Consider the following 26111-nt stretch of genomic DNA (forward strand, 5'->3'; position numbering starts at 1 on the left):
TAAGTTTTATGTTAGGTCAACTTTTCTCCTAAACTATCAAAGCTATTGCTTTGAAACTTGGAATACTTGTTCACCATCATAAGCAGACCCTGTACATCAAGAAACATAACTCCATCTTGCTTTTTGCAAGATTTATTGCCCCTTTTGGACTCGAAAATCAGTTTTCTTGGTTAAGTTTTATGTTTAGGTCAGCTTTTATCCTAAACTATCAAAGCTATTGCTTTAAAACTTGCAAAACTTGTTCACCATCATAAGTTGACCCTGTACAGCAAGAAACATAACTCCATCTTGCTTTTTGCAAGATTTATGGCCCCTTTTGGACTTAGAAAATATCAGATTTCTTGGTTAAGTTTAATGTTTAGGTCAACTTTTTCTCTTAAACTATCAAAGCTATTGCTTTGAAACTTGCAACACTTGTTGACCATCATAAGCTGACCCTGTACAGCAAGCAACATAACTCCATCCGGCTTTTTGCAATAATTATTGCCCTTTTTGGACTTAGAAAATAATTTTCTTGGTTGAGTATTATGTTTAAGTCATTTTCTCATAAACTATCAAAGCTATTGCTTTAAAACCTGCAACAGTTTTTCACCATCATAAGTGGACACTGAACATCAAGAAACATAACTCTAACCTGCTTTTTGCAAGAATGATGGCCCTTTTTAGACTTAGAAAATCATGGGTAGGACAATATTTCTATTACAAAAAAAAAATCAGATGAGCGTCAGCACCCGCAAGGCGGTGCTCTTGTTTCAGATTTGAATCAATATCTAATAATAAAATATTTTAGCAGAAGTTGAGCATAGTGTATCATTAACCTTTAGCCTGCTGGCAGCAGGTAATTTTGCCTTTGTGACTTTGTGTACATGCAGGCTGATCTTGGTTTGCACAGCTTGTTATTCAGTCAGTAAATTTTCAGTGAACACCTCTTTGAATGATAAATGGTATTGCCCAAATTGGAAGATGGACCAGTCCAATGTAAAAATTTAGCAGGTTGAAGGTTAAAAGCTAAATACAAAGAGGTAGGAAATAGAGGATTATGATATTAATTAAAGTGGCATTAAGTTATTAAAGAGTCTCACTGATTTAGATCTGAATGCATGAAAATATAATTACTGGTAGAATACTGTATGTTGTATAATATAGGAAAGGTTTTATTTTTGCTATTTTTTGCCAACTCAGGTACATGAAAGTTCAAATAATCTTGAATATTTAGCAGCAGAATCTCCAAAAGCATGAAGTGCAAATTAAAAAAAAGTAACCATGAAAATGTCTTCTGTCAGGTTATGAATAAAATTTGACATGAATATTATCAAGTCTACAACATATGAACATTATCAAGTCTATAACTTTTCATAACTTATGTAGTTATACCAGCTTTTAAATAGTCGGTGTTTGCATTGAAAAACTTTTATAGGTATTTTATTATAGGTTAGCTAAATCATGCACCATAAACTTTGCTTAAAAGCACATTTTCCAAATGTGTTTGTTATATTTAAAGCTCAGTAAGTCCAGGTTAAATTCATTTCTTTTGCATAAGTCCTATATGTATGTATTAAATAATGTATGTTGTAACTGAAGTTTACTGCTTGTATTAAAGACAATGTTTTCTGTATATTGTATACAGAAAATGCCTATTTTTAGCTCACCTGTCACAAAGTGACAAGGTGAGCTTTTGTGATCGCGCATCGTCCGTGCATGCGTGCGTGCGTGCGTCCCTAAACTTTTGCTTCAGACCACTCTAGAGGTCACATTTTTCATGGGATCTTTATGAAAGTTGGTCAGAATGTTCCCCTTGATGATATCTAAGTTCGAAACTGGGTCACGTGCGGTCCAAAACTAGGTCAGTAGGTCTAAAAATAGAAAAACCTTGTGACCTCTCTAGAGGCCATACTTTTCAATGGATCTACATGAAAATTGGTCAGAATGTTCATCTTGGTGATATCTAGGTCAAGTTCGAAACTTGGTCACGTGCGGTCCAAAACTAGGTCAGTAGGTCAAATAATAAAAAAAACTTTTGACCTCTCTAGAGGCCATATTTTTTAATGGATCTTCATGAAAATTGGTCAGAATGTTCACCTTAAAGATATCTAGGTCAAGTTCGAAACTGGGTCACGTGCGGTCAAAAACTAGGTCAGTAGGTCAGATAATAGAAAAACTTTGTGACCTCTCTATAGGCCATATTTTTCATGGGATCTGTATGAAAGTTGGTCTGAATGTTCATCTTGATGATATTTAGGTCAAGTTCGAAACTGGGTCACGTGCCATCAGAAACTAGGTCAGTAGGTCTAAAAATAGAAAAATCTTGTGACCTCTCTAGAGGCTATATTTTTCACAAGATGTTCATGAAAAATGGTCAGAATGTTCATCTTGATGATATCTAGGTCAAGTTTGAAACTGGATCATGTGCCTTCAAAAACTAGGTCAGTAGGTGAAATTATAGAAAAACTTGTGACCTCTCTAGAGGCCATATTTTTCATGGGATCTGTATGAAGGTTGGTCTGAATGTTTATCTTGATAATATCTAGGTCAAGTTCGAAACTGGATTAAGTGCCTCAAAAACTAGGTCAGTAGGTCTAAAAATAGGAAAACCTTGTGACCTGTCTAGAGGCCATACTTTTGAATGGATCTTCATGAAAATTGGTCAGAATGTTCACCTTGATGATATCTAGGTCGATTTCGAAACTGGGTCACGTGCCATCAATAACTAGGTCAGCAGGTCAAATAATAAAAAAACCTTCTGACCTCTCTAGAGTCCATATTTTTCATGGGATCTGTATGAAAATTGGTCTGAATGTTCATCTTGATGATATCTAGGTCAAGTTCGAAACTAGGTCAACTGCCGTCAGAAACTAGGTCAGTAGGTCTAAAAATAGAAAAACCTAGTGACCTCTATAGAGGCCATACTTTTCAATGGATCTTCATGAAAGTTGCTCAGAATGTTCAACTTTATGATATCTAGGTCAAGTTCGAAACTGGGTCACGTGCCATCAAAAACTAGGTCAGAAGGTCAAATAATAAAAAAACCTTGTGACCTGTCTAGAGGCCATATTTTTCATGGGATCTGTATGAAAATTGGTCTGAATGTTCATCTTGATGATATCTAGATCAATTTCAAAACTAGGTCAACTGCGGTCAAAAACTAGGTCAGTAGGTCTAAAAATAGAAAAACCTTGTGACCTCTCTAGAGGCCATACTTTTCAATGGAACTTCAAGAAAATTGGTGAGAATGTTCACCTTAATGATATCTAGGTCAAGTTCGAAACTTGGTCACATGCCGTTAAAAACTAGGTCAGTAGGTCAAATAATAAAAAAAAGACTTGTGACCTCTCTAGAGACCATATTTTTCATGGGATCTGTATGAAAGTTTGTCTGAATGTTCATCTTGATGATATATAGATCAAGTTCGAAACTGGATCAACTGCGTTCAAAAACTAGGTCAGTAGGTCTAAAAATAGAAAAACATTTTGACCACTCTAGAGGCCATATTTTTCAATGGATCTTCATGAGAATTGGTCTGAATGTTCACCTTGATGATATCTAGATAAAGTTTGAAACTGGGTCAGGTGTGGTCAAAACTAGGTCAGTAGGTATAAAAATAGAAAAACCTTGTGACCTCTCTAGAAGCCATACTCTTCATGAGATCTTCATGAAAATTGGTGAGAATGTTCACCTTGATGATATCTAGGTCGAGTTCAAAACTGGGTCATGTGCCTTTAAAAACTAGGTCATTAGGTCAAATAATAGAAAAACCTTGTGACCTCTCTAGAGGCCATATTTTTCAATGGATCTTCATGAAAATTGGGTCATGTGGGGACAGGTGAGCGATTCAGGACCATCATGGTCCTCTTGTTACACATTCTCGCATACCAGATGTCTACCATGTCTCAGGATTTTGACAAACTTCTGATGGATGAGAATGATTTTTAGCTAACCTGTCACAAAGTGACAAGGTGAGTTTTTGTGATCGCGCGGTGTCCGTGTGTGCGTAAACTTTCGCTTGTGACCACTCATTTTTCATGGGATCTTTATGAAAGTTTGTCAGAATGTTCATCTTGATGATATCTAGGTCAAGTTCGAAACTGGGTCACATGCCTTCAAAAACTAGGTCAGTAGGTCTAAAACTAGAAAAACCTTGTGACCTCTCTAGAGGTCATATATTTCACAAAATCTTCATGAAAATTGGTCAGAATGTTCACCTTGATGATATCTAGGTCAGTCCAAAACTAGGTCAGTAGGTCTAAAAGTAGAAAATTCTTGTGATCTCTCTAGAGGCTATATTTTTCAATGGATCTTCATGAAAAATGGTCAGAATGTTCACCTTGATGATATCTAGGTCAGTTTCGGAACTAGGTCAGTAGGTCTAAAAATAAAAAACCTTGTGACCTCTCTAGAGGCGATATTTATCATGGGATCTGTATGGAAGTTGGTCAGAATATTCATCTTGATGATATTTAGATCAAGTTTGAAACTGGGTCAACTATGGACAAAAACTAGGTCAGTAGGTCTAAAAATAGAAAAACCTTGTGACCTCCCTAGAGGCCATATTTTTCAATGGAACTTCATGAAAATTAGTCAGAATGTTCACCTTGATGATATCTAGGTCAGTTTTGAAACTGGGTCATGCGGTCAAAAACTAGGACAGTAGGTCTTAAAATAGAAAAACCTTGTGACGTCTCTGGAGGCCATATTTTTCATGAGATCTTCATGAAAATTGGCGAGAATGTTCACCTTGATGATATCTAGGTCAAGTTCAAAACTGGGTCACGTGCCTTCAAAAACTAGGTCATTAGGTCAAATAATAGAAAAACCTTGGGACCTCTCTAGAGGCCATGGATCTTCATAAATTGGTTAGAATTTTTATCTTGGTGATATCTAGGTCGAGTTCAAAACTGGGTCACATGAGCTCAAAAACTAGGTCACTATGTCAAATAATAGAAAAAAACGAGGTCATACTCAGTTCAAAACTGGGTCATGTGGGGACAGGTGAGCGATTCAGGACCATCATGGTACTCTTGTTACACAAACTCGGAGTCTTTTTTTTTGTTGTTGAAAATGCAATTATGCTTTTATTGGAATATTTCCTGTTATTGTGTATGTTCATTTTTTAAATGTCCAGGACAGGTGTTTTATATGTTATATGTGTGAAACAATCAGTTTAATGGGTCAGGTCGCCATCAGATAGGAAAAATAATAGAAAACCCTATGGAGCATTTAGAATGTCAAATATAATTATGTTATTTGATCTTTTTAAGGTAAAATGTTACTACGCAGAGATAAATTTCTACTTTATCACATCAAAATTTGTTTGCGTGATTTGCTTTTGTGAGAAATTATTTACATATTTTTACAGAATATGTATGCATTTTTTTACACCCATGTTATGGGATGTATTTTTTAGAACACATGCAGCATTGGACAGTGTCCACAAATGTTGTCTGCTCGTTTACCTTAGCAGTTTTTATCCTGTGTTCACTAAACATAATAACAATGTATATGGGCATAGTACATGTATTTTGCTGAATGCTGATAACCAGCTGGATCCTTCAAGTGTGTCTGGAGTTACGGGCCTTGAATTACTCAAAATTGTGAGAATGAAGTGTCTGCTCTCTGACTTAGGCAGTATTTATCCAATGCTGACTGAATTGGTTCACAATGTTTACTGGTATAATGTGTTGGCCAAGTTTAATAACTGAACCAATTGTCCCAGTGACTGGAGTTGTAGCCCTTGAATTACTCAAAATTGCATAAATTGGCACTGTCCACTCTCTGACTTGAGTAGTTCTTATCACCAAATTTGTTCACAATGTTATGGACATAATTTCTTGGACATGTTTGTGATTGCCCTTGAACTAGTCAAAGTTGAGAAAATTGACATTAAAGGCACTGAACTCCAGATTTGGCTAACAATAATCTTTTTTCAAATTGAACTTTGTTCATATTATGAACATTAGAATATGAGTTTTTGTTTCTAAAATATTTTAAAACTTCCAAATGAAGAAAAAAAGATGACTGCGTCAGGAATCGAACCCCAGACTGCTGCGGCAATAAAGACATCCCGTTGTCGTAACCAATAGCCCTATAACAGAATTAGTGAGTTATGACTACACAATATAGATATTTATAATCGAGATAGTTTACATGGAGTAAAGCATTACAAATGCTTTTTCGATTTTCATCATAAATGGTAGTAAAAACAGCAAATTCTGATGCGTTTTTGTAACATATAGTTTGTCAGTAATTAAGTTTTAAAGCCTTCTTAAGAAATATAGTATTTGTTTCCAGATATCTAAAAAAATGTTTGTTGTTGTCGAATGATCTGGAGGCCAGTTCCTTTAAAGAGAATTCCTATAGTTTTTTTCCTTTCATAGAATTTATTCAAATTCACATTTATGATAGGAAAATTTGTGCTGAAAACAATAAACAAATAAAAACAATGGGTCACCAGGCGTGTTTTTGTGAGAAATATTTTTGAACACACCCACTGTTGCTGAAACTGCCAGGGATTTTTCAATATTTTCATAATTTTCTGCTTTTTAGCTCACCTGTCACAAAGTGACAAGGTGAGCTTTTGTGATCGCGCAGTGTCCGTCGTCCGTGCGTATGTGCATCCGTGCGTCCGTAAACTTTTGCTTGTGACATCTCTAGAGGTCACATTTTTCATGGGATCTTTATGAAAGTTGGTCAGAATGTTTATCTTGATGATATCTAGGTCAAGTTCGAAACTGGGTCATGTGCCTTCAAAAACTAGGTCAGTAGGTCTAAAAATAGAAAAACCTTGTGACCTCTCTAGAGGCCATATATTTCACAAGATCTTCATGAAAATTGGTCAGAATGTTCACCTTGATGATATCTAGGTCAAGTTTGAAACTGGGTCAAGTGCCATCAAAAACTAGGTCAGTAGGTCTAAAAATAGAAAAATCTTGTGACCTCTCTAGAGGCCATATTTTTCACAAGATCTTCATGAAAATTGGTCAGAACGTTCACCTTGATGATATCTAGGTCAAGTTTGAAAGTGGGTCACGTGCTTTCAAAAACTAGGTCATTAGGTCAAATAATAGAAAAACCTTGTGACCTCTCTTAAGGCCATATTTTTCATGGGATCTGTATGAAAGTTGGTCTGATTGTTCATCATGATGATATCTAGGTCAAGTTCAAAACTGGGTCACGTGCGGTCAAAAACTAGGTCAGTAGATCTAAAAACAGAAAAACCTTGTTACCTCTCTAGAGGCCATATATTTCATGAGATCTTCATGAAAATTTCTCAGAATGTTCACCTTGATGATATCTAGGTCAAATTCGAAAGTGGGTCACATGCCTTGAAAAACTAGGTCAGTAGGTCAAATAATAGAAAAACCTTGTGACCTCTCTAGAGGCCAAATTTTTTATGGGATCTGTATGAAAGTTGGTCTGAATGTTCATCTTGATGATATCTAGGTCAAGTTCGAAAGTGGGTCACGTACCTTCAAAAACTAGGTTAATAGGTCAAATAATAGAAAAACCTCGTGACCTCTCTAAAGGCCATATTTTTCATGGGATCTGTATGAAAATTGGTCTGAATGTTCATCTGGATGATATCTAGGTCAAGTTGGAAACAGGATCATGTGAGGTCAAAAACTAGGTCAGTAGGTCTAAAAATAGAAAAACCTTGTGACCTCTCTAGAGGCCAGACTTTTGAATAGATCTCCATAAAAATTGGTCAGAATGTTCACCATGATGATATCTATGTCAGGTTTGAAACTGGGTCACGTGCCTTAGAAAACTAGGTCAGTAGATCAATTAAAAAAAAACCTTGTGACCTCTGTAGAGGCCATATTTTTCAATGGATCTTCATGAAAATTGATCTGAATGTTCACCTTGATGATATCTAGGTCAATTTCGAAACTGGGTCACTGCGGTCAAAAACTAGGCCAGTAAGTATAAAAATAGAAAAACTTGTGACCTCCTTAGAGGCCTATTTTTAATGAGATCTTCAGAATTAGTGAGAATGTTCACCTTGATGATATCGAGGTAAAGTTCAAAACAGGGTCACGTACCTTTGAAAACTAGGTTAATAGGTCAAATAATAGAAAAACCTTGTGACCTCTCTAGAGACCATATTTTTCAATGAATCTTCATGAAAATTGGTCAGAATTTTTATCTTGATAATATCTAGGTCAAGTTCAAAACTGGGTGACATGAGCTCAAAAACTAGGTCACTATGTCAAATAATAGAAAAAACGACGTCATACTCAAAACTGGGTCATGTGGGAAGAGATGAGCGATTCAGGACCATCATGGTCCTCTTGTTTATAAATACCAAGCAAAATATACATCAGGACAGCACAATAAGGTTTATTCTTTTTACAGATTATATTATATACTTATTTGATATCATAGTCATATTTGTAATACTATATCTTCAATATCCTTACAATAATGGGTACAAATTAAAAAAAAAAATTGTTTCATATTCACTTTTTGAACTTTTTTCAATGAAAAATACCTATAGTGAAGAATATTTTTTTAGATTTTGAAAAAACTCTTTCATAGAATTTTTTCCTGTTTTTAGCTCACCTGTCACAAAGTGACAAGGTGAGCTTTTGTGATCGCACGGTGTCCGTCGTCCGTCCGTGCATGCATGCGTCCGTCCGTAAACTTTTGCTTGTGACCACTCTAGAGGTCACATTTTTCATTGGATCTTTATGAAAGTTGGTCAGAATGTTCATCTTGATAATATCTAGGTCAAGTTCGAAACTGGGTCACGTGCCTTCAAAAACTAGGTCAGTAGGTCTAAAAATAGAAAAACCTTGTGACCTCTCTAGAGGCTATATATTTCACAAGATCTTCATGAAAATTGGTCAGAATGTTCACCTTGATGATATCTAGGACAGGTTCGAAACTGGGTCACTTGCCATCAAAAACTAGGTCAGTAGGTCTAAAAATTGAAAAACCTTGTGACCTCTCTAGAGGCCAAATATTTCAAAAGATCTTCATGAAAATTGGTCAGAATTTTTATCTTGATAATATCTAGGTCAAGTTCAAAACTGGGTGACATGAGCTCAAAAACTAGGTCACTATGTCAAATAATAGAAAAAACGACGTCATACTCAAAACTGGGTCATGTGTTGGAAGAGATGAGCGATTCAGGACCATCAGGTCCTCTTGTTTATAAATACCAAGCAAAATATAACATCAGGACAGCACAATAAGGTTTATTCTTTTTACAGAATATTATATATTATATGATACATAGTCATATTTGTAAATACTATCTTCAATATCCTTACAATAATGGGTACAAATTAAAAAAAAAAATTGTTTCATATTCACTTTTTGAACTTTTTTCAATGAAAAATACCTATAGTGAAGAATATTTTTTTAGATTTTGAAAAAACTCTTTCATAGAATTTTTTCCTGTTTTTAGCTCACCTGTCACAAAGTGACAAGGTGAGCTTTTGTGATCGCACGGTGTCCGTCGTCCGTCCGTGCATGCATGCGTCCGTCCGTAAACTTTTGCTTGTGACCACTCTAGAGGTCACATTTTTCATTGGATCTTTAATGAAGTTGGTCAGAAGGTTCATCTTGATAATATCTAGGTCAAGTTCGAAACTGGGTCACATGCCTTCAAAAACTAGGTCAGTAGGTCTAAAAATAGAAAAACCTTGTGACCTCTCTAGAGGCTATATATTTCACAAGATCTTCATGAAAATTGGTCAGAATGTTCACCTTGATGATATCTAGGACAGGTTCGAAACTGGGTCACTTGCCATCAAAAACTAGTTCAGTAGGTCTAAAAATTGAAAAACCTTGTGACCTCTCTAGAGGCCAAATATTTCACAAGATCTTCATGAAAATTGGTCTGAACGTTCACCTTGATGATATCTAGGTCAGGTTCGAAACTGGGTCACATGCCGACAAAAACTAGGTCAGTAGGTCAAATAATAGAAAAATCTTGTGACCTCTCTAAAGGCCATATTTTTCATGGGATCTGTATGAAAGTTGGTCTGAATGTTCATCTTGATGTTATCTAGGTCAAGTTCGAAACTGGGTCATGTGCGGTCAAGAACTAGGTCAGTAGGTCTAAAAATAGAAAAATCTTGTGACCTCTCTAGAGGCCATATATTTCATGAGATCTTCATAACAATTGGTCAGAATGTTCACCTTGATGATATCTAGGTCAAGTTCGAAAGCAGTTCATATGCCTTCAAAAACTAGGTCAGTTAGGTCAAATAAATAGAAAAACCTTGTGACCTCTCTAGAGGCCATATTTTTATGGGATCTGTATGAAAGTTGGTCTGAATGTTCATCTTGATGATATCTAGGTCAAGTTCGAAAGTGGATCATGTGCCGTCAAAAACTAGGTCAGTAGGTCAAATAATAGAAAAACCTTGTGACCTCTCTAAAGGCCATATTTTTCATGGGATCTGTATGAAAATTGGTCTGAATGTTCATCTTGTTGATATCTAGGTCAGTTTGAAATAGGTCATGTGCGGACAAAAACTAGGTCAGCAGGTCTAAAAAAGAAAAAACTTGTGACCTCTCTAGAGGCCATACTTGTGAATGGATCTCCATTAAAAATTGGTCAGAATTTTCACCTTGATGATATCTAGGTCAGGTTTGAAACTGGGTCACATGCCTTAAAAAACTAGGTCAGTAGGTCAAATAATAAAAAAACCTTGTGACCTCTCTAGAGGCCATACTTTCAATGGATCTGTATGAAAGTTGGTCTGAATGTTCACATGATGATATCTAGGTCAAGTTTGAAACTGGGTCCAACTGCGGTCAAAAACAGGTCAGTAGGTCTAAAATTATTAAAATCTTTTGACCACTCTAGAGACCATATTTTTCAATGGATCTTCATGAAAATTGATCTGAATGTTACCTTGATGATATCTAGTCATTTCGAAACTGGTCACGTGCGGTCAAAAACTAGGCCAGTAGGTATAAAAATAGAAAAACCTTGTGACCTCTCTAGAGGCCATATTTTTCATGAGATCTTCATGAAATTAGTGAGAATGTTCACCTTGATGATATCTAGGTAAGTTCAAAACAGGGTCACGTTACCTTCAAAAACTAGGTCAATAGGTCAAATAATAGAAAAAACCTTGTGACCTCTTAGAGACCATATTTTTCAATGGATCTTCATGAAAATTGGTCAGAATTTTTATTCTGATAATATCTAGGTCAAGTTCAAAACTGGGTCACAATGAGCTTAAAAACTAGGTCACTATGTCAAATAATGAAAAAACGAGTCATACTCAAACTGGGTCATGTGGGAAGAGATGAGCGATTCAGGACCATCATGGTCCTCTTGTTCTTTAAATACATTGTAAATATGAGCATAAAAATGGCTAAATAAGTGTATGGGTCACCAGACTAATATTTTTTGTTAAGATCGATATGAATACAACACTTCTTCGGATGAAATATGGCGTCAAACTTGCAAAAAATTGATTTCATAAGTCACTTTCTGCTTTCAAGTAAAACAAGTAACTATTAAAAATTTTTTTTTTTTAAAAAAAATTTCAAAAATTTTTTTCCTTTTTTTTTAAGTATTGTTTTGAGTTTTAAAATTAAATTTTTTTTTAAATTTTTTTTAAATTTTAAAAAATAATATTAAAAAATTCTTAATTCTTTCTATTATTGAATACTAAATAATCTGAAAGGTAATATTATCTTATCAGTACTAAGTCAATTGTCTTACATAATATGCACAACACTGTCTTTATACTAAAATGCAATGTGAAAACACAACCATAAAAATGTCAAGATACCTGTCAGGTATGATGCTTGTCAATATAACATAAACCAGTATCAACATTTGATAACTGATAAAAACTTGCCAAAAATGTTTTTTTCATTCAAGATTCCTCATATTTAAGATTGTCTGTCACATGTTTCAACAAATGTTGACTTCATTTTAGTTTTCCATAGAAAGTGTCGGCTGCGCAGAAAGATGCACATAAAAAACTATAGGAATTCCCTTTAAGTCTGCTCAGTAATTAGAGTATTTTAAAATGTCATAATTACCAATGTATATTTGGACAGTTTGGCACGCTTCTTTATTGATAGTACTGAACCAGAGCAATTTCGTATTTAAAAAAAAAATCACAGACACAAAGCTGGAGGCATGTCCCATTAAAACATGATAAGCACAAAATGGGTGAAGGATTCACATTGGGGTAATGTGGAGTTTGTTTTATATTATTATGTCTTAATTAACTTTTAATTATGCTTTTTATTCTTTAATGTTATTATGATTCTGTTATGTTTTCACAAGATTGTCTCATCATAGAAATGTCTTCAATTTTGTATTTGTCTAGTTCAGGAGATTTTTTCAGGTGTTTAAAAGATAATGTGTCTCACTCATGTACAAATTTGAAATAGTTTTTTTGTTACCATAACAAAAATGATATTTATTTGAAATGTTACAGTAAGATATAGGCATTAGTTTGCATTTTATGAGCTGTACTGCAAAGCATGTTGAGTTTGTGACTAATTTGAACCCTTAAAGATCTTTTGTGAATTAAAGTGTCAGTTTACAAGTTCATTTTGAATGAAAAAAACAACTAATTTTATAGCTGAGCTGAGAATTTCCAATCAGACCCTGGAGTTTTGAGGTCAGTCTATAACCTCAGAGTATGCTTTGCAAAATTACAGCTTTTACTCGAGTGAACTAATTAGCAGACTTGTTAAATTTATTACTAGAATTATGTTGTATCTTATTTGTTCGCATTATTTTTCAGTATTATTTACAATGTTGAATTTATATTCTTGACCAAAACTGTTTCAAGGTATTTAAGGTATCCCATCCACAAATAAGCAATTTCTATAAAACATTGCTATTAAAATATCTCAAATATTGATGCCTCGTAAGCTCATATAATTTTGGTATCATTTGAAAGTTTACTGTCTATACTGAAGATGAAAATGTAAATTAGATGACAAAATATGTTATAGAATTTTTATTTTTTTACTTAATAGTTTTCAATGATACTTCAAAATCCAGTTATTATACAGTATAAGATTTATCATTTTTGCAGTCAAAAAACATTACTGTAGGGATTCATGCAAATTATTATGGTCATCTTATTTACTTATTCTTGTTCAAAACTCTTCCACATGATACCAAAAAAACATGGGGTCACCAGCCATCAAAATGTTATCTATTTGTGGGTAGGATACCTTAATGTTATGGTATAAGTTTTAGAAAATAGCTATTACAAATTAACCCTTACTCTGCTAAATTTCTATAATGGACTTGTCCATCTTCCAATTTGGACAGTACCATTAACTGTTAAAAGGGGTGCTTACCAAAAAGTTACTGAGTAACAAACAGTGCAGATCATGATCAGACTGCATGGACAGACTGCACGGATGTGCGCCCCATGTGGTTCTAGGACGATCTGTATATGAAAAGAATTTGAACCACTGCCTTATCCTTGCATGATCGTAAGAGGCGATAATAGGGTCTTAACACTCGGTTTTGCAGTAACTTTGTGATTCCAGCAGGTATGCAAATTTTGATTCCATACCTCATGCTTTTATTTCGACGTAAATGAGATGTGGAACCAAAATTTGTAGTCCTGTTTGGCGCTGTATAACCTATACTGTGTTGGTGCGCCGTAAAACCTAAATAAATAAATAAATGCACGGATGTGCAGGCTGATCATGATCTTCACTGGTCGCAAAGGCAGAACCAATCATGTCCAGCTTGGTGAGGGTTAAGCAGTGTGAAACAATGTTGTTGTTTTTTTCACTCATTGTGTATAGTTTAGGATGTTTTAGCATTGTTATGAATGTACATCTATCAGTTTAAATTTTATTGTTGACCAAAGATGTTTTACAGTGTAACAGAATGTTTTAGGAGGATTTAAATTCCATATCAAAGATATTTTATAATATGAAGAATAAATCAGTATTAAGATTTTTTTTTTTGTGTTTCAGAATATATATGACCTGAATAAATGTATTGTCAGTCTAGCTGTGCAAATTTGAAAAAATGAAAGTTTTAGTCCAAGAGTATTTTGTGTCTTGGATCTAGAATGTATATACACCTTGAGGTTTCAGGTATATCTTTCATTTAATGAATGATTTTTATGTGCATAATGAGAATATATGTATACTCAACAACTCTTCTAACTCCAAACCTGGTTATTAAGGTAGATCTGCATGTTTGAGTCGAAATTTTTTCTTCAATGTAGAATTTGATTAAACTCTGAAAATGGGTCATCTGGGGTAAAAAACTAGGTCACTAGGTCAAATCAAAGAAAAACCTTTTGTATGCGATAGAGACTGTTTTTTTCAACTGATCTTTATGAAATTTGGTCAGAATGATTACCTTGATGAAATCTAGGCCGAGTTTGAAAGTGGGTCATCTGGGATCAAAAACTAGGTCACTAGGTCAAATCAAAGAAAAACCTTGTGTATGCGATAGAGGCTGTATTTTTCAATTAATCTTCATGAATTTTGGTCAGAATTATTACCTTGATGAAATCTAGGCCGAGTTCGAAAATGGGTCATCTGGGGTCAAAAACTAGGTCACTAGGTCAAATCAAAGAAAAACCTTGTGTATGCGATAGAGGCTGTATTTTTCAATTAATCTTCATGAATTTTGGTCAGAATGATAACCTTGATGACATCTAGGCCGAGTACGAAAATGGGTCATCTGGGGTCAAAAACTAGGTCACTAGGTCAAATCAAAGAAAATCCTTGTGTATGCGATATAGAGGCTGTATTTTTCAATTAATCTTGATGAATTTTGGTCAGAATGATTGCCTTGATGAAATCTAGGTCAAGTTCGAATATGGGTCCTCTGGGGTCAAAAAGTAGGTCACTAGGTCAAATCAAAGGAAAAGCTTGTATATGCGATAGAGGCTGTATTTTTCAATTGATCTTCCTGAAATTAAGTCCAAAATGATAACCTTAATGAAATCTAGGCCGAGTTTGAAAATGAATCATCTTGGGTCAAAAAGTAGGTCACTAAGTCCAATCAAAGAAAAACCTTTTGTATGCGATAGAGGCTGTATTTTTCAATTGATCTTCATGAAATTTGGTCAGAATGATAGTCTTGATGAAATCTAGGTCAAGTTTGAATATGGGTCTCGTGCTCTGGGGTTAAAAATTAGGTCACAGGTCGAATCAAAGAAAATACTTATTTATACTCAAGATTTTTGCTCCAATTTTAATGATAATTGGTCAGAGTATTTATTTCCATGAAATCACTAGGTCAAACATGTTTATAACACTGTTATGGTGTGTTATGGTGTGTTTCTCAGGTGAGCGACCTAGGGCCATCTTGGCCCTCTTGTTTGCTAGACTGATTTGAAAAATTTGGACCTCATGCAATTTTTCATAATGGGAGTCTATGGAAAAATAACTTTCATAACATTTTCGCGAATAGAAATTTTTCTACAATGTAGATTTTCATGAAACTTCTCACAGTTGTAAATAAACATATGGCCTATAATGTGGTGAAATAAAATGTATAGGTCCATGTGCTTATTTTTGAGATATTTGACCATGATTAAAGTGAATCGCACAGTTTACGCTAATTTAAAGACATTGTTTTGAATTATTTAATGTGTCAGTTGTTTTGATATCATATTTTAACTTTCGAAAGATGGTAACAGTGCCACTGTTATAAATTTACTCACAGATTGACATTAATTCATAAAATGATATTCATATCCATATGCCGAATCAAGGCTTTATTCTACATTTTGCGGATAAATGACGTTACGCCATCACTTCCAGTTTATCAAACATGCCCAACTACCTTAATATTCTATCTCTACAAAATTTTGACAGATTTTAATGAAATTTAGCAGGGTAAAGGTTAAACATGCTCATCAGGTCAGGTCAGTGAAAACTTGTTTACATTATATCTTTTTGTAATTTTGATCATTTATACTGATTGGTTATTATTATGATTATCACATGCTTGTCATTTCATTGTTTACTTTTGTATTGTGTGATTAATATCTGGATTTAGGTAGTCCATTTATCAGACCAGTAATCAGGGCAAACAAATACTGTATTGTCTGTCATTTACATTCTCAGGTATCATTCATCGGAATTGTGTCTTGTGATTTTTATGTCTCCCAAAGGGCGGTATATAGTAATTCTACTGCCTTTAGTTCAGTTGAACATCCAAAACACTGCATTCCAATAAAACTTTGCACATTAAGCTTGATATGAAGTTGTAACACATGAAATGTATTCGGTCTAAACATTAAAGGACAAGATAACAAATCCTAAATCTTATCTCGAGCCAAGAGTAGGGCATTTTTTGGCAGTGGGAAGGAGTGTGAGCAGGGTCAGATCTAAACATTTAAGATCAAGGTCGCGGATCCGAAACCCTACCCCAAGCCAAGAGCACTACATTTGGCCTGGGAGCGTATGAGTCAGGTCTTTTTAAGGTCAGAGCCTTAGATCCTAAACCCTATCCCAAGCCAAGTGCACTCCATTTCAGGGGGAGGGGGTGCATGAGTCAGGACTAAGAATCTAAGGTCAAGGTCATGGATTCTATACCCTATCCCAAGCCAAGAACACTCAAATTCAGGTCTAAACCATGGTCAAGGCGATGGATCCTTAACCCTATCCCAAGCCAGAAACACTCCATTTCTGGGTTTGGGTCATTTTTTAAGATCAAGATCACATGCGTGGACCCAAAATCCTACCTCAAGCCAGGAGGGCTCCAGTTCCTGGGCATTCGTCACTTACCAGTGACTTCTCTGTTTTATAAAAGCATACATTGTCGGGCATTACATGAAACGATTTTGTTTCATGATCCTGCATACCTCCTTGTAGATCTTATTGTAGTTACTGTTCAGAATTTTGATTTACCAAATATGATCTTTCACATTATTAAGATTTTATCAGTATTAGAGTCATTGCTATTATTGATTTCATTTATCTACAATGTAGTGTCAGTATACGTGAACACTGTAGTCTAAGGCAGAAACAATTTGCAGGGTAAGTTTGATAAAAAAACTGAAACTGAATAGATTCTTTTACAGATCCTAATATTTTTTGATACAACATTCATGTTTTTAAAGATATTTTTATGTTATCCTGTTCACTACATAGCGAGAAAAGGAATAAATCAGTATTTTGCTTTATGAATATATATTAATTAAATTATAACCGAACAGTTGTTTGTCCTTCTCTGTAGTATAGAAAGTTATTATGAAACAGTCGAATATGTTTATAAAATCATGCTCGAGTAGTCTATACTCTGCAGCTGAAAGACTGCATTTAGCGGCCTCCGAGGCCGAATGGTTAAGGTGGCTGGCATCAAATCACTTGTCCCTCACCAATGTGGGTTCGAACCTCGCCGGAGGCATTGAATTCTTCATGTAAGGAAATATCCAGCTGACATATTCTACCTAGGTGTCCGCCTGCGATGAAATGATGCATGGAAGTGCACTTGGGGTCTTCCGCAACCATCAGAAGCTGGCAAGCTGCCATGTGATGTATGATTTTGCCGTTGTGACATAGAGATGGAGCAAATGGTTGGTGAGACAGATGGTCTATATCCATCGATTGGTTTTTAGCCCACCGTCATCATATGGTGGGCTATTCAAATCACTCTGCGTCCGTGGTCCGTCCGTCATTCCGTCCGTCAACAATTTCTCGTTATTGCATCTCCTCAGAAACTACTGGGGGGATTTTGACCAAACTTTGTCAGAATGATGTATTGTTACCCTAGTTGTGTCCCCCTGAAAATCAGACTGGTTCAACAATTTTTGGGTGAGTTATGGCCCTTTGTTTATTTCTATAATTTACATAGATTTATATAGGGAAAAAAATTTGAAAATCTTCTTGTCCAAAACCACAGAGCCCAGGGGTTTGATATTTGGTATGAAGCATCAAACTAGTGGTCCTCTACCAAGATGATTCAAATTATTTCCCTGGGTCAAATATGGCCCCGCCCCGGGGGTCACATGGTTTATATAGACTTATATAGGGAAAAACTTTGAAAAACCTCTTGTCCAAAACCACAGGGCCTAGGGCTTTGATATTTTGTATGTGACATCATCTAGTGGTCTTCAACTAAGATTGTCCAAATTATCCCCCAAGGGTCAAATATGGCCACGCCCTGGGCGTATAGATTTATATAGGGAAAAACTTTGAAAATCTTCTTGTCCAAACAACAAAGCCTAGGGCTTTGATATTTGTAATGTAGCATCATCTAGTTGTTCTCTACCAAGTTTCTTCAAATTATCCCCCTAGGGTCAAATATGGCCCCGCCCCGGGGGTCACATGGTTCATATAGACTTATATAGGGAAAAGCTTTAAAAATCTTCTTGTCAATAACTCCAACATTCAAATTTGGACCACATGTATATTTTTGAGTGGCAAGATGAACCTTGACATGAGTTGACCTTGATTTTGACCTAGTGACCTACTTTCACATTTCTGTAGCTACAGCCTTCAAATTTGGACCACATGTATAGTTTTGTGCACCGGAAAAAAATTTGACCTTGACATTGACCTAGTGACCTACTTTCACATTTTTGAAGGTACAGGCGTCAAATTTGGACCATATGCATAGTTCCGTGTTCCGAAATGAAATTTGACTTTGATTTTGACCTAGTGACCTACTTTCACATTTCTCAAGCTACAGCCTTCAAATTTGGACCACACATGCATAGTTTTGTGTACCGAAAAAAAAAACTTTGACCTTGACATTGACCTAGTGACCTACTTTCACATTTTTGAAGGTACAGGGCTTCAAATTTGGACCACATGCATAGTTTTGTGTTTCGAAATGAAATTTCACCTTGATTTTGACCTAGTGACCTACTTTCACATTTCTCAAGCTACAGCCTCAAATTTGGACCACATGCATACCATTTGTGTACCAAAATGAACTTTGATCTTGAGAATGACCTAGTGACCTACTTTCACATTTCTGAAGCTACAGGCTTCAAATTTAGACCACATGCTTATTTTTGTGTTCAGAATTAAAATTTGACATTGATTTTCACCTATACCTACTTTCACATTTCTCAAGCTGCACCCCAGATTTGAAGGCACATGCATATTTTGTATACTGAAATGAACTTTGACCTTGAAATTTGATCTTGTGACCTACTTCCAAAATTTCTAAAAGCTTTCCCAAATTGGACCACATGCATGGACCACATGCACAGTGTTGTTTTACCGAAATAAAATTTTTGACCTTGATTTTGACCTTGGGCTAGTCTTGAAATTGGAACAGTCAAAATGGCTCAGTGTCGGGCGCCAAGACCACTCTGTGATCTCTTGTTAACCTTATATCATTTGTGGGTCGGTCTGTCAGAGTTGACGATCCTTCGATGTTGCGTAAGACAAAGATTAAACATATTGCGGAAATGATTTCTGTAGATAGAAAAACAAGAAAAGTTTGACAGCACAAGTTAAGGGAGTATGGAACATCATTACGGGTTTAAAATTCACCGTAAGTTCGTATTCCTTCATTTTAAAAAGCACAGGTTGGTGTTTCGACGAAGTTAACTGCCGGTTCCGAGTGTTCCTCTTTCATTTGCTGTTTCTGTAAACTAACCTGTTGTTCATGACTGAGGTAGGCCTGATGTCCGCACGCGGTTTGCATATAAACTAACATAATAGGCGCTGACTGTATCCCGTATTTGCGACAACTATATAAAAAAACTTACTAGCAAGTCATTATAGTCTATGAAATATGAAACGGGGGTGGGGGTCAAATCCACGATCCCTAGTTTTTCAATTCGACGTTTCTACATCAAATGGTAATGAGGTCTTCCATGATAGTAGCTGTATAACCTCGTGACTTTACTTTCTGTATGTGCGTTATTCAAAATGGCCAAATAGAATTATGTGATAGTCCATCCAATGTTTAAACGAAAAATATGAACACCCAAATATATTGTTTCGCTGGGGTAGACCGTCATTTGATGAGCATATATACCTATAAATTGTACAAATCCATTGATCCGTACGCTTTGACGGTATTGTTGGAATTAACAAAAAAAAAAAAAAAATTCTGCATTATTCAGCATACGTTACTGATTCCAAGCCCCACCACCGTTACAGAAAGATTTTGAAAATTCTTTCACTGCATATGAATAAGCGGCAAAAGTTAACATTGCGTTCTAAGTACCTGTGAAGATAACATATTTTGATACAAAATAAATCTGATAAACTAATTCTGAAAAAAAAAATACTTTAATGCCAAATATTTATGGAAAAATTGGGATGTTTACGTTGAACTCGAGCTAACTAGTACGTGGAGTAATGAAACTAATACATTCTTCCCATGCAGTAACTTACCTTGTTAATTCACCGAATTACAAATTATTTATGGGGGTGATTGTCCTCATATATCAAAACGTCCAGAGCTGCACTTTTACAACATTAAATGTTTCACACCGTCCGATTTCTGTTTGACGAGACACAGCTGTGCTTGCTTGCTTGCCGAAGGTCGCGTCACGTAACGTTTGTTATGCATACATTGTTTTATTTTTATTAATTGTTTGTTATTCGTGCGCTTGATATATAAGGTCATTGTCGTCTTCCTACAATATATCAGTTTATCAAGAGACCAAGTAGTTAAAGTCTTGCGCATCACCTCTGCGGGTTAGAGCCTCGCCGGAGGCCTTTTTCTTTTTTATTGGGGAGGGGGGAACTAGTCGATCGGTTTGCGGAATATCGACGGTTCTATTCATGTGCACGCTCGTGTCTGAATTAAATCCCGGATTGTGTAAAATCTTCCTTTCCCATAAAAGCTGAAATTTCGCCCATACGACCTGAACTGTGTCGTTGTAACCTAAAACACAACACAAACCGTCAAAAACATTACGACGGACAGTCGGCAGATCAAGTCTTCCGTCACTAGCTTGTTCTCAGTAAACAACCGACCGCATTCCTCTGCTTCCCCCGTGGAGTAGAAAATACTTCAAACGTGCTGGCTTTCGTCAAATTGCAATGCGTAACAATTTTTGTCGTTTCAGTTGGCCGGATTTCTATATATATAACCAAGTGGGATTCGTAAATCGTTCAGGCACAGGTGGCTCGTTCTTATTTTGACGAAAAGGCACCTCTCTATATGACGCTTTGGTCCAATGTTGGAAGCCTTTCCCAGAACGACACTTCACCATTATGCACTTTCAAGCGAGACTGCTTTTGTCACCTTGGACTAAAGACTTCGTCGGCTCGGACTGAACACTTTGTCGCCTCGGACTGAACACTTCGTCGCCTCGGACTGAACACTTTGTCGCCTCGGACTGAACGCTTTGTCGCCTCGGACTGAACGCTTTGTCGCCTCGGACTGAAAACGGTCACATCGGACTGAACACTTTGTTGCCTCGGACTGAACACTTTATCATCTCGAACTGAACAATTTGTCGCCTCGGACTGAACGCTTTATCACCTCGCACTGAACAATTTTTCGCCTCGGACTGAACACTTTATCATCTCGGACTGAACACTTTGTCGCTTCGGACTAAACAATGTCACATCGGACTGAACACTTTGTCGCCTCGGACTGGACACTATCATCTCCAACTGAGCACTTTGTCGCCTCGGACTGAACGCTTTATCACCTCGCACTGAACATTTTGTCGCCTCGGACTGAACGCTTTATCACCTCGAACTGAACAATTTGTCGCCTCGGACTGAACGCTTTATCACCTCGGACTGAACACTTTGTCGCCTCGGACTGAACGCTTTTGTCGCCTCGGACTGAACGCTTTATCACCTCGGACTGAACACTTTATCATCTCGGACTGAACACTTTTCGGAGTTGGTCGACTAGTAAAAGAATGGTTACCGACTGTCTTCCTGAATGGTGTTACCGACTGCCTTCCTGAATGGTGTTATCGACTGCCTTCCTGAATGGGTGCAAAGATTCGGGAGGTACTGAATGTGTAGAAGACAATGGTGTCTCATAAGTCAAAATGTTTGTTTATTTTGTTTGGTTTAAGGTCACACCGACACAATTATAGGTCATATAGTGATTTTCCAGCTTTGATGGCGGAGGAAGACCTCAGGTGTCCCTCCTTGTGTTATTTCATCACTGGAGGAAAACTGGGTAAAACCACCGACCTTCCATAAAGCCAGCTGGATGGCTTCCTCACACGAAGAATTCAACACCCCGAGTGAAGCTCGAACCCACATCGGTGAGGGGCAAGTGATTTGAAGTCAGCGACCTTAACCACTCGGCCACGGAGGCCCGCCATAATAGATAGACCTTTAAATAGGGGTGACGTTATAATAAACGAAAACTTTACTTTTGGCTTTGTACTAAAGACAGCACAGGTTACAATTCGTCCAATTTAAACACATGGCGACAGTGTTTGCAACTGTCTGACCGTTAGATCAGTTTAGATTTTTTTATTACTTCCATTATAAATCTTGTACGTATTTAAAACGGAGAAATTGAAACTTCCAAAGTTGTATTGACTGCACTGTGAACATTAAAACTTAAAGCAGCATGCCTTCAGATTTGGCAAAAAAATAATCTTTCTTTCAAATTGAAGTTTGATCATATTATGAATATAAGAATATGAATTTTTGTTTCTAACATATTTTAAAAGTTTCAAATAAAAAAAAAGATGACCGCGTCGGGAATCGAACCCCGGACCGCCGCGGCAATAAAGACATTTTCCCGTCGTCGTAACCAGTAGCTGAAGTAGTGAATAATGACTTCAAAATATAGATATTTTTAATCGAGACAGTTTACCTTGAGTAAAAGCGTTTGCTTTTCGATTTTCATCATAAAAAGAAGTAAAAACAGCAAATTCTCAAGTGTTTCCGTAATAGAAAGTTTGTCAGTAATTAAGTTTTAAAGCCTTCTTAAGAAATATAGCATTTATTTCAAGATATCTAAAAAACTTTTTTTGTTTTGTTGTCGAACGATCTGGAGGCATGCTGCTTTAAAGCGCCGTGGGTCCTTCTAATACAAATGATCATCGTTGTAGACACATTTTTTGCAAATTTGTATTAAATTACACAAATACACAAAATGCTATTTTTAGTTCCATCGTATAAACATCAAGATGACTTGTGAAATCATGCAGCAAGGCTGTTAACATCTGACTTAATTATAGGGTTACATGATGCAGAAAGGTAATATCATACTTAAATAAGCATACAAAACTATAATTTCGAGTGACGAGGCAAAAACAGTATAACTTGAAATCAGTGTAAATGTACGCTAAGTACATCAACAGCCTGAAAAGTATATTTAACACTTGATCTATGAGATATCTTATTTATAAAGCATTGCGTGTTTGAATGTCATTATGCGAATCGGGTATCATATCCAATTACATATACATATAATTTCGCATTCACTCCCGTTGTACTGCGATGTATATATTTTCAGAAGAAAAATAACAAACTGAAAAACGACTACCTTGAACGTAAATTGAGCCGCGCCATGAGAAAACCAACATAGTGCTTTTGCGACTAGCATGGATCCAAACCAGCCTGCGCATCCGCACAGTCTGGTCAGGATCCATGCTGTTCGCTAACGGTTTTTCTAACTGCAAAGGCTTTGAAAGCGAACAGCATGGTCGCAAACACACTATGTTGGTTTTCTCATGGTGCGGCTCAATTATTACATTGTTTTAAACATCAATCTGACTTTTAATAACCACCTTTTCCGCAACACTACCAATGTAACTAAGAGTATCCGTGACTGATTATACTGATTTTAGTATTGAGGCGAAGTTGTTGCACACTTCGAATGTTGTCTCAACGGCGAGCAGTTGTGTGCCTAGGTGGGGAAGTATCTACATAGTAACTTTATACTCTGATGATAATTTTTGTATCAAATTTACGGACTTCTTTTTCTGTATTCGTAAACGTTTTGGATTTCATTTACCTCTTTAATGTCTTGCCGAGTTTGTTTTTTTTTTTCAATTTATTTTGTGCCGGGAGCTTTCAACGCTTTTCCAGTCTAACAGAAAAAGGTAAAGGTTTGTACACTGTACTGAGCACCCCTTTATCATCTGGAAGTTTCCCATCTTCTGCAGGTAATAGTTTAAACTTCTGCACTATTGCCGAAATTATCATGAACAACTGCATTCTGGCTAAAGATTCGCCAAGACATGATCTTGGACCCATGGAAAACGGAATCAATTCCTCAATATGGATCATTTCACTTCTGTCCGAATTGAGAAATCGTTCGGGTTTAAACGAATGTGGATCTTTGAAAACTTTAGGATCTTTTAGGACAGATGTTAAATTTACCAACACCGTGCAGTCTTTTGGAAAGAAATAACTGTTGAAAAACACATCTTCCGCAACTGAATGTGGAAGAGCAAATGGCGTGGAATTCGATATCCGCATGCCCTCTAAAATCACAGCTTGCGTGTATGGCAGTCCCTTTCTATCACAAAGCATGGGTTCAGACTCAGTTCCAAGCGTTTCTTTTATCTCATTGAACATTTTTTCTTGGACCTCTGGTTCTCTTACTAAGTGCAGCAGTATCCAGACAATGGCGTTTGCAGTTGTGTCACTGGCTGCTCCGATCAAGTCTGAACAACTGTGAACCATACGAAGCTCCGAAAACGAATGTCCAATATCTTTTTCTCCATTTTTAGACTGCTTAAGCTCTTCATTATAAGCATCCGTATACGACTTTGCACACCGCTCAGTTTTCTTAATTGCGTTATGAATAAACTGTTTTGTAACTGATTCTAATTTATTTCTCATCGTCTCTAGCCGCTGTATACCCAAGCTGTCGCCAGGTAGTCTTTGCAGAAAAGGAAAACAGTTCACCATAACTTGCATTTTTGCGACTTCCATTCCTATGTCATGATAGGCATCAATAAGATAAGCAGTGTTTTCGTTATCCCCTTTTAATTCATCACCATAAACCACTCTGATAATAACATTTAGCGAGTAAACATGAATCAGATGACGTATGTCCAACGCACAATGTCCAATTTCGTCCAGTTTTTGCAATACTCGATCAGTTTCCTCTCGAAGCACAGCTTCAATATGATGATTACCATCATCAAAGCAAATTTCTTTCAAAGTTTTCTGCGCAAATGACCTCTGCTCCTTCCAAATTTTACCATTGCTGAATAAAATTCCAGTGAAGGGCATAATAACCTTTTGAAATGCTGACTCAGGCCGATGGGAAAACAAACGTCCCCTCCTGACCAAAGCGTTTTGGATAGTATCATAACCATTCAAAACAATAACAAGTTCTTTTCCAATATACAAGCTAAATATATCACCATACTTATCCCTAAGTTTCTTCATAGCCCCTTGTATGTCTTTTGCTGATAATGTCAGAATGTTTCCAATCACCGGAAGTAATGGCGGACCTGGCGGGATTCCGCGTGGTCTGCGACAATTTACGAATAACAATAAAACAAAACACAAACAGATTATGTAAGTTGTATAAGAATATCCAAATGTCAAATTATTCAGACTTAAAACTTCAAAAATAATCAGCTGAATCATTTTTGTTTGCAATATTTTTTTTTAATTGTGCAATAGGTTATTAACACCGTAGACAGTCACAAGTTTTACACTATTGACTAAATAACTACATTCGTGAAATAAATATCCAGAGTCACCTATATCTTGATCACGCCTCAGTGAAAATGTATGGTTGCCCAAACAATATTATGGAGTGTTCATTACCAAATATGCTAATGATATTTTGGTGTATATATAATATGTAAACAAACGTGCTTAATTCATAGCGCATTTTACAACATATATCATTTTTATGATCAAATAGATCTTTTGACAGTTGACATCAATATGGTCCGTCTCCAAAATTCAATTGACACAACTTACAAAAGTTAGTCAACGAAAAGTACATTTTTAACTTCGAAGATTTTATACCCCATCGGAGGTGAAACATATTTGTTTTACAAATATGCCGCGCAGTTACATGATCAAGTTCCTATTCTTTATTGGAAACGTATTGAGTTTTTTTCTCTCATCAAATTCCAAAGTTAATTAACTGTCACATTTTTTTATATCTTTTTTGACTTGGATATCTACAACAACTAAGACTATTAGACTTAACTTCATAACTGGGACACATCTTTTGTTTTCGAAGTAACTGTTAAGAAAAAATATGTATAACCACTACCTCATATTATAGTCAGAATGTATTTTAGAACAACCTTTAA

The 26111-nt window shown here is 36.1% G+C and overlaps 1 protein-coding gene across 1 annotated transcript; it reads right to left on the reverse strand.

Moving 5' to 3' along the window:
• Window positions 1–23856: 23856 nt before the first annotated feature.
• Window positions 23857–25568, reverse strand: LOC128554443 (cytochrome P450 2H1-like). Its single transcript, XM_053535730.1, has one exon. It carries the CDS (start codon window positions 25426–25428, stop codon window positions 23896–23898), a length of 1533 nt encoding a protein of 510 aa, XP_053391705.1. The 5' UTR covers window positions 25429–25568; the 3' UTR covers window positions 23857–23895.
• Between the last annotated feature and the right edge of the window lie 543 nt (window positions 25569–26111).

The sequence above is a fragment of the Mercenaria mercenaria genome, chromosome 2 (assembly GCF_021730395.1).
Source record: "Mercenaria mercenaria strain notata chromosome 2, MADL_Memer_1, whole genome shotgun sequence".
Lineage (NCBI taxonomy): Eukaryota > Metazoa > Mollusca > Bivalvia > Venerida > Veneridae > Mercenaria > Mercenaria mercenaria.

Excerpts from the sequence above, each read along its gene's own strand:
- LOC128554443 (XM_053535730.1), bottom strand. The coding sequence starts at position 25,428 with ATGATTCAGCTGATTATTTTTGAAGTTTTAAGTCTGAATAATTTGACA.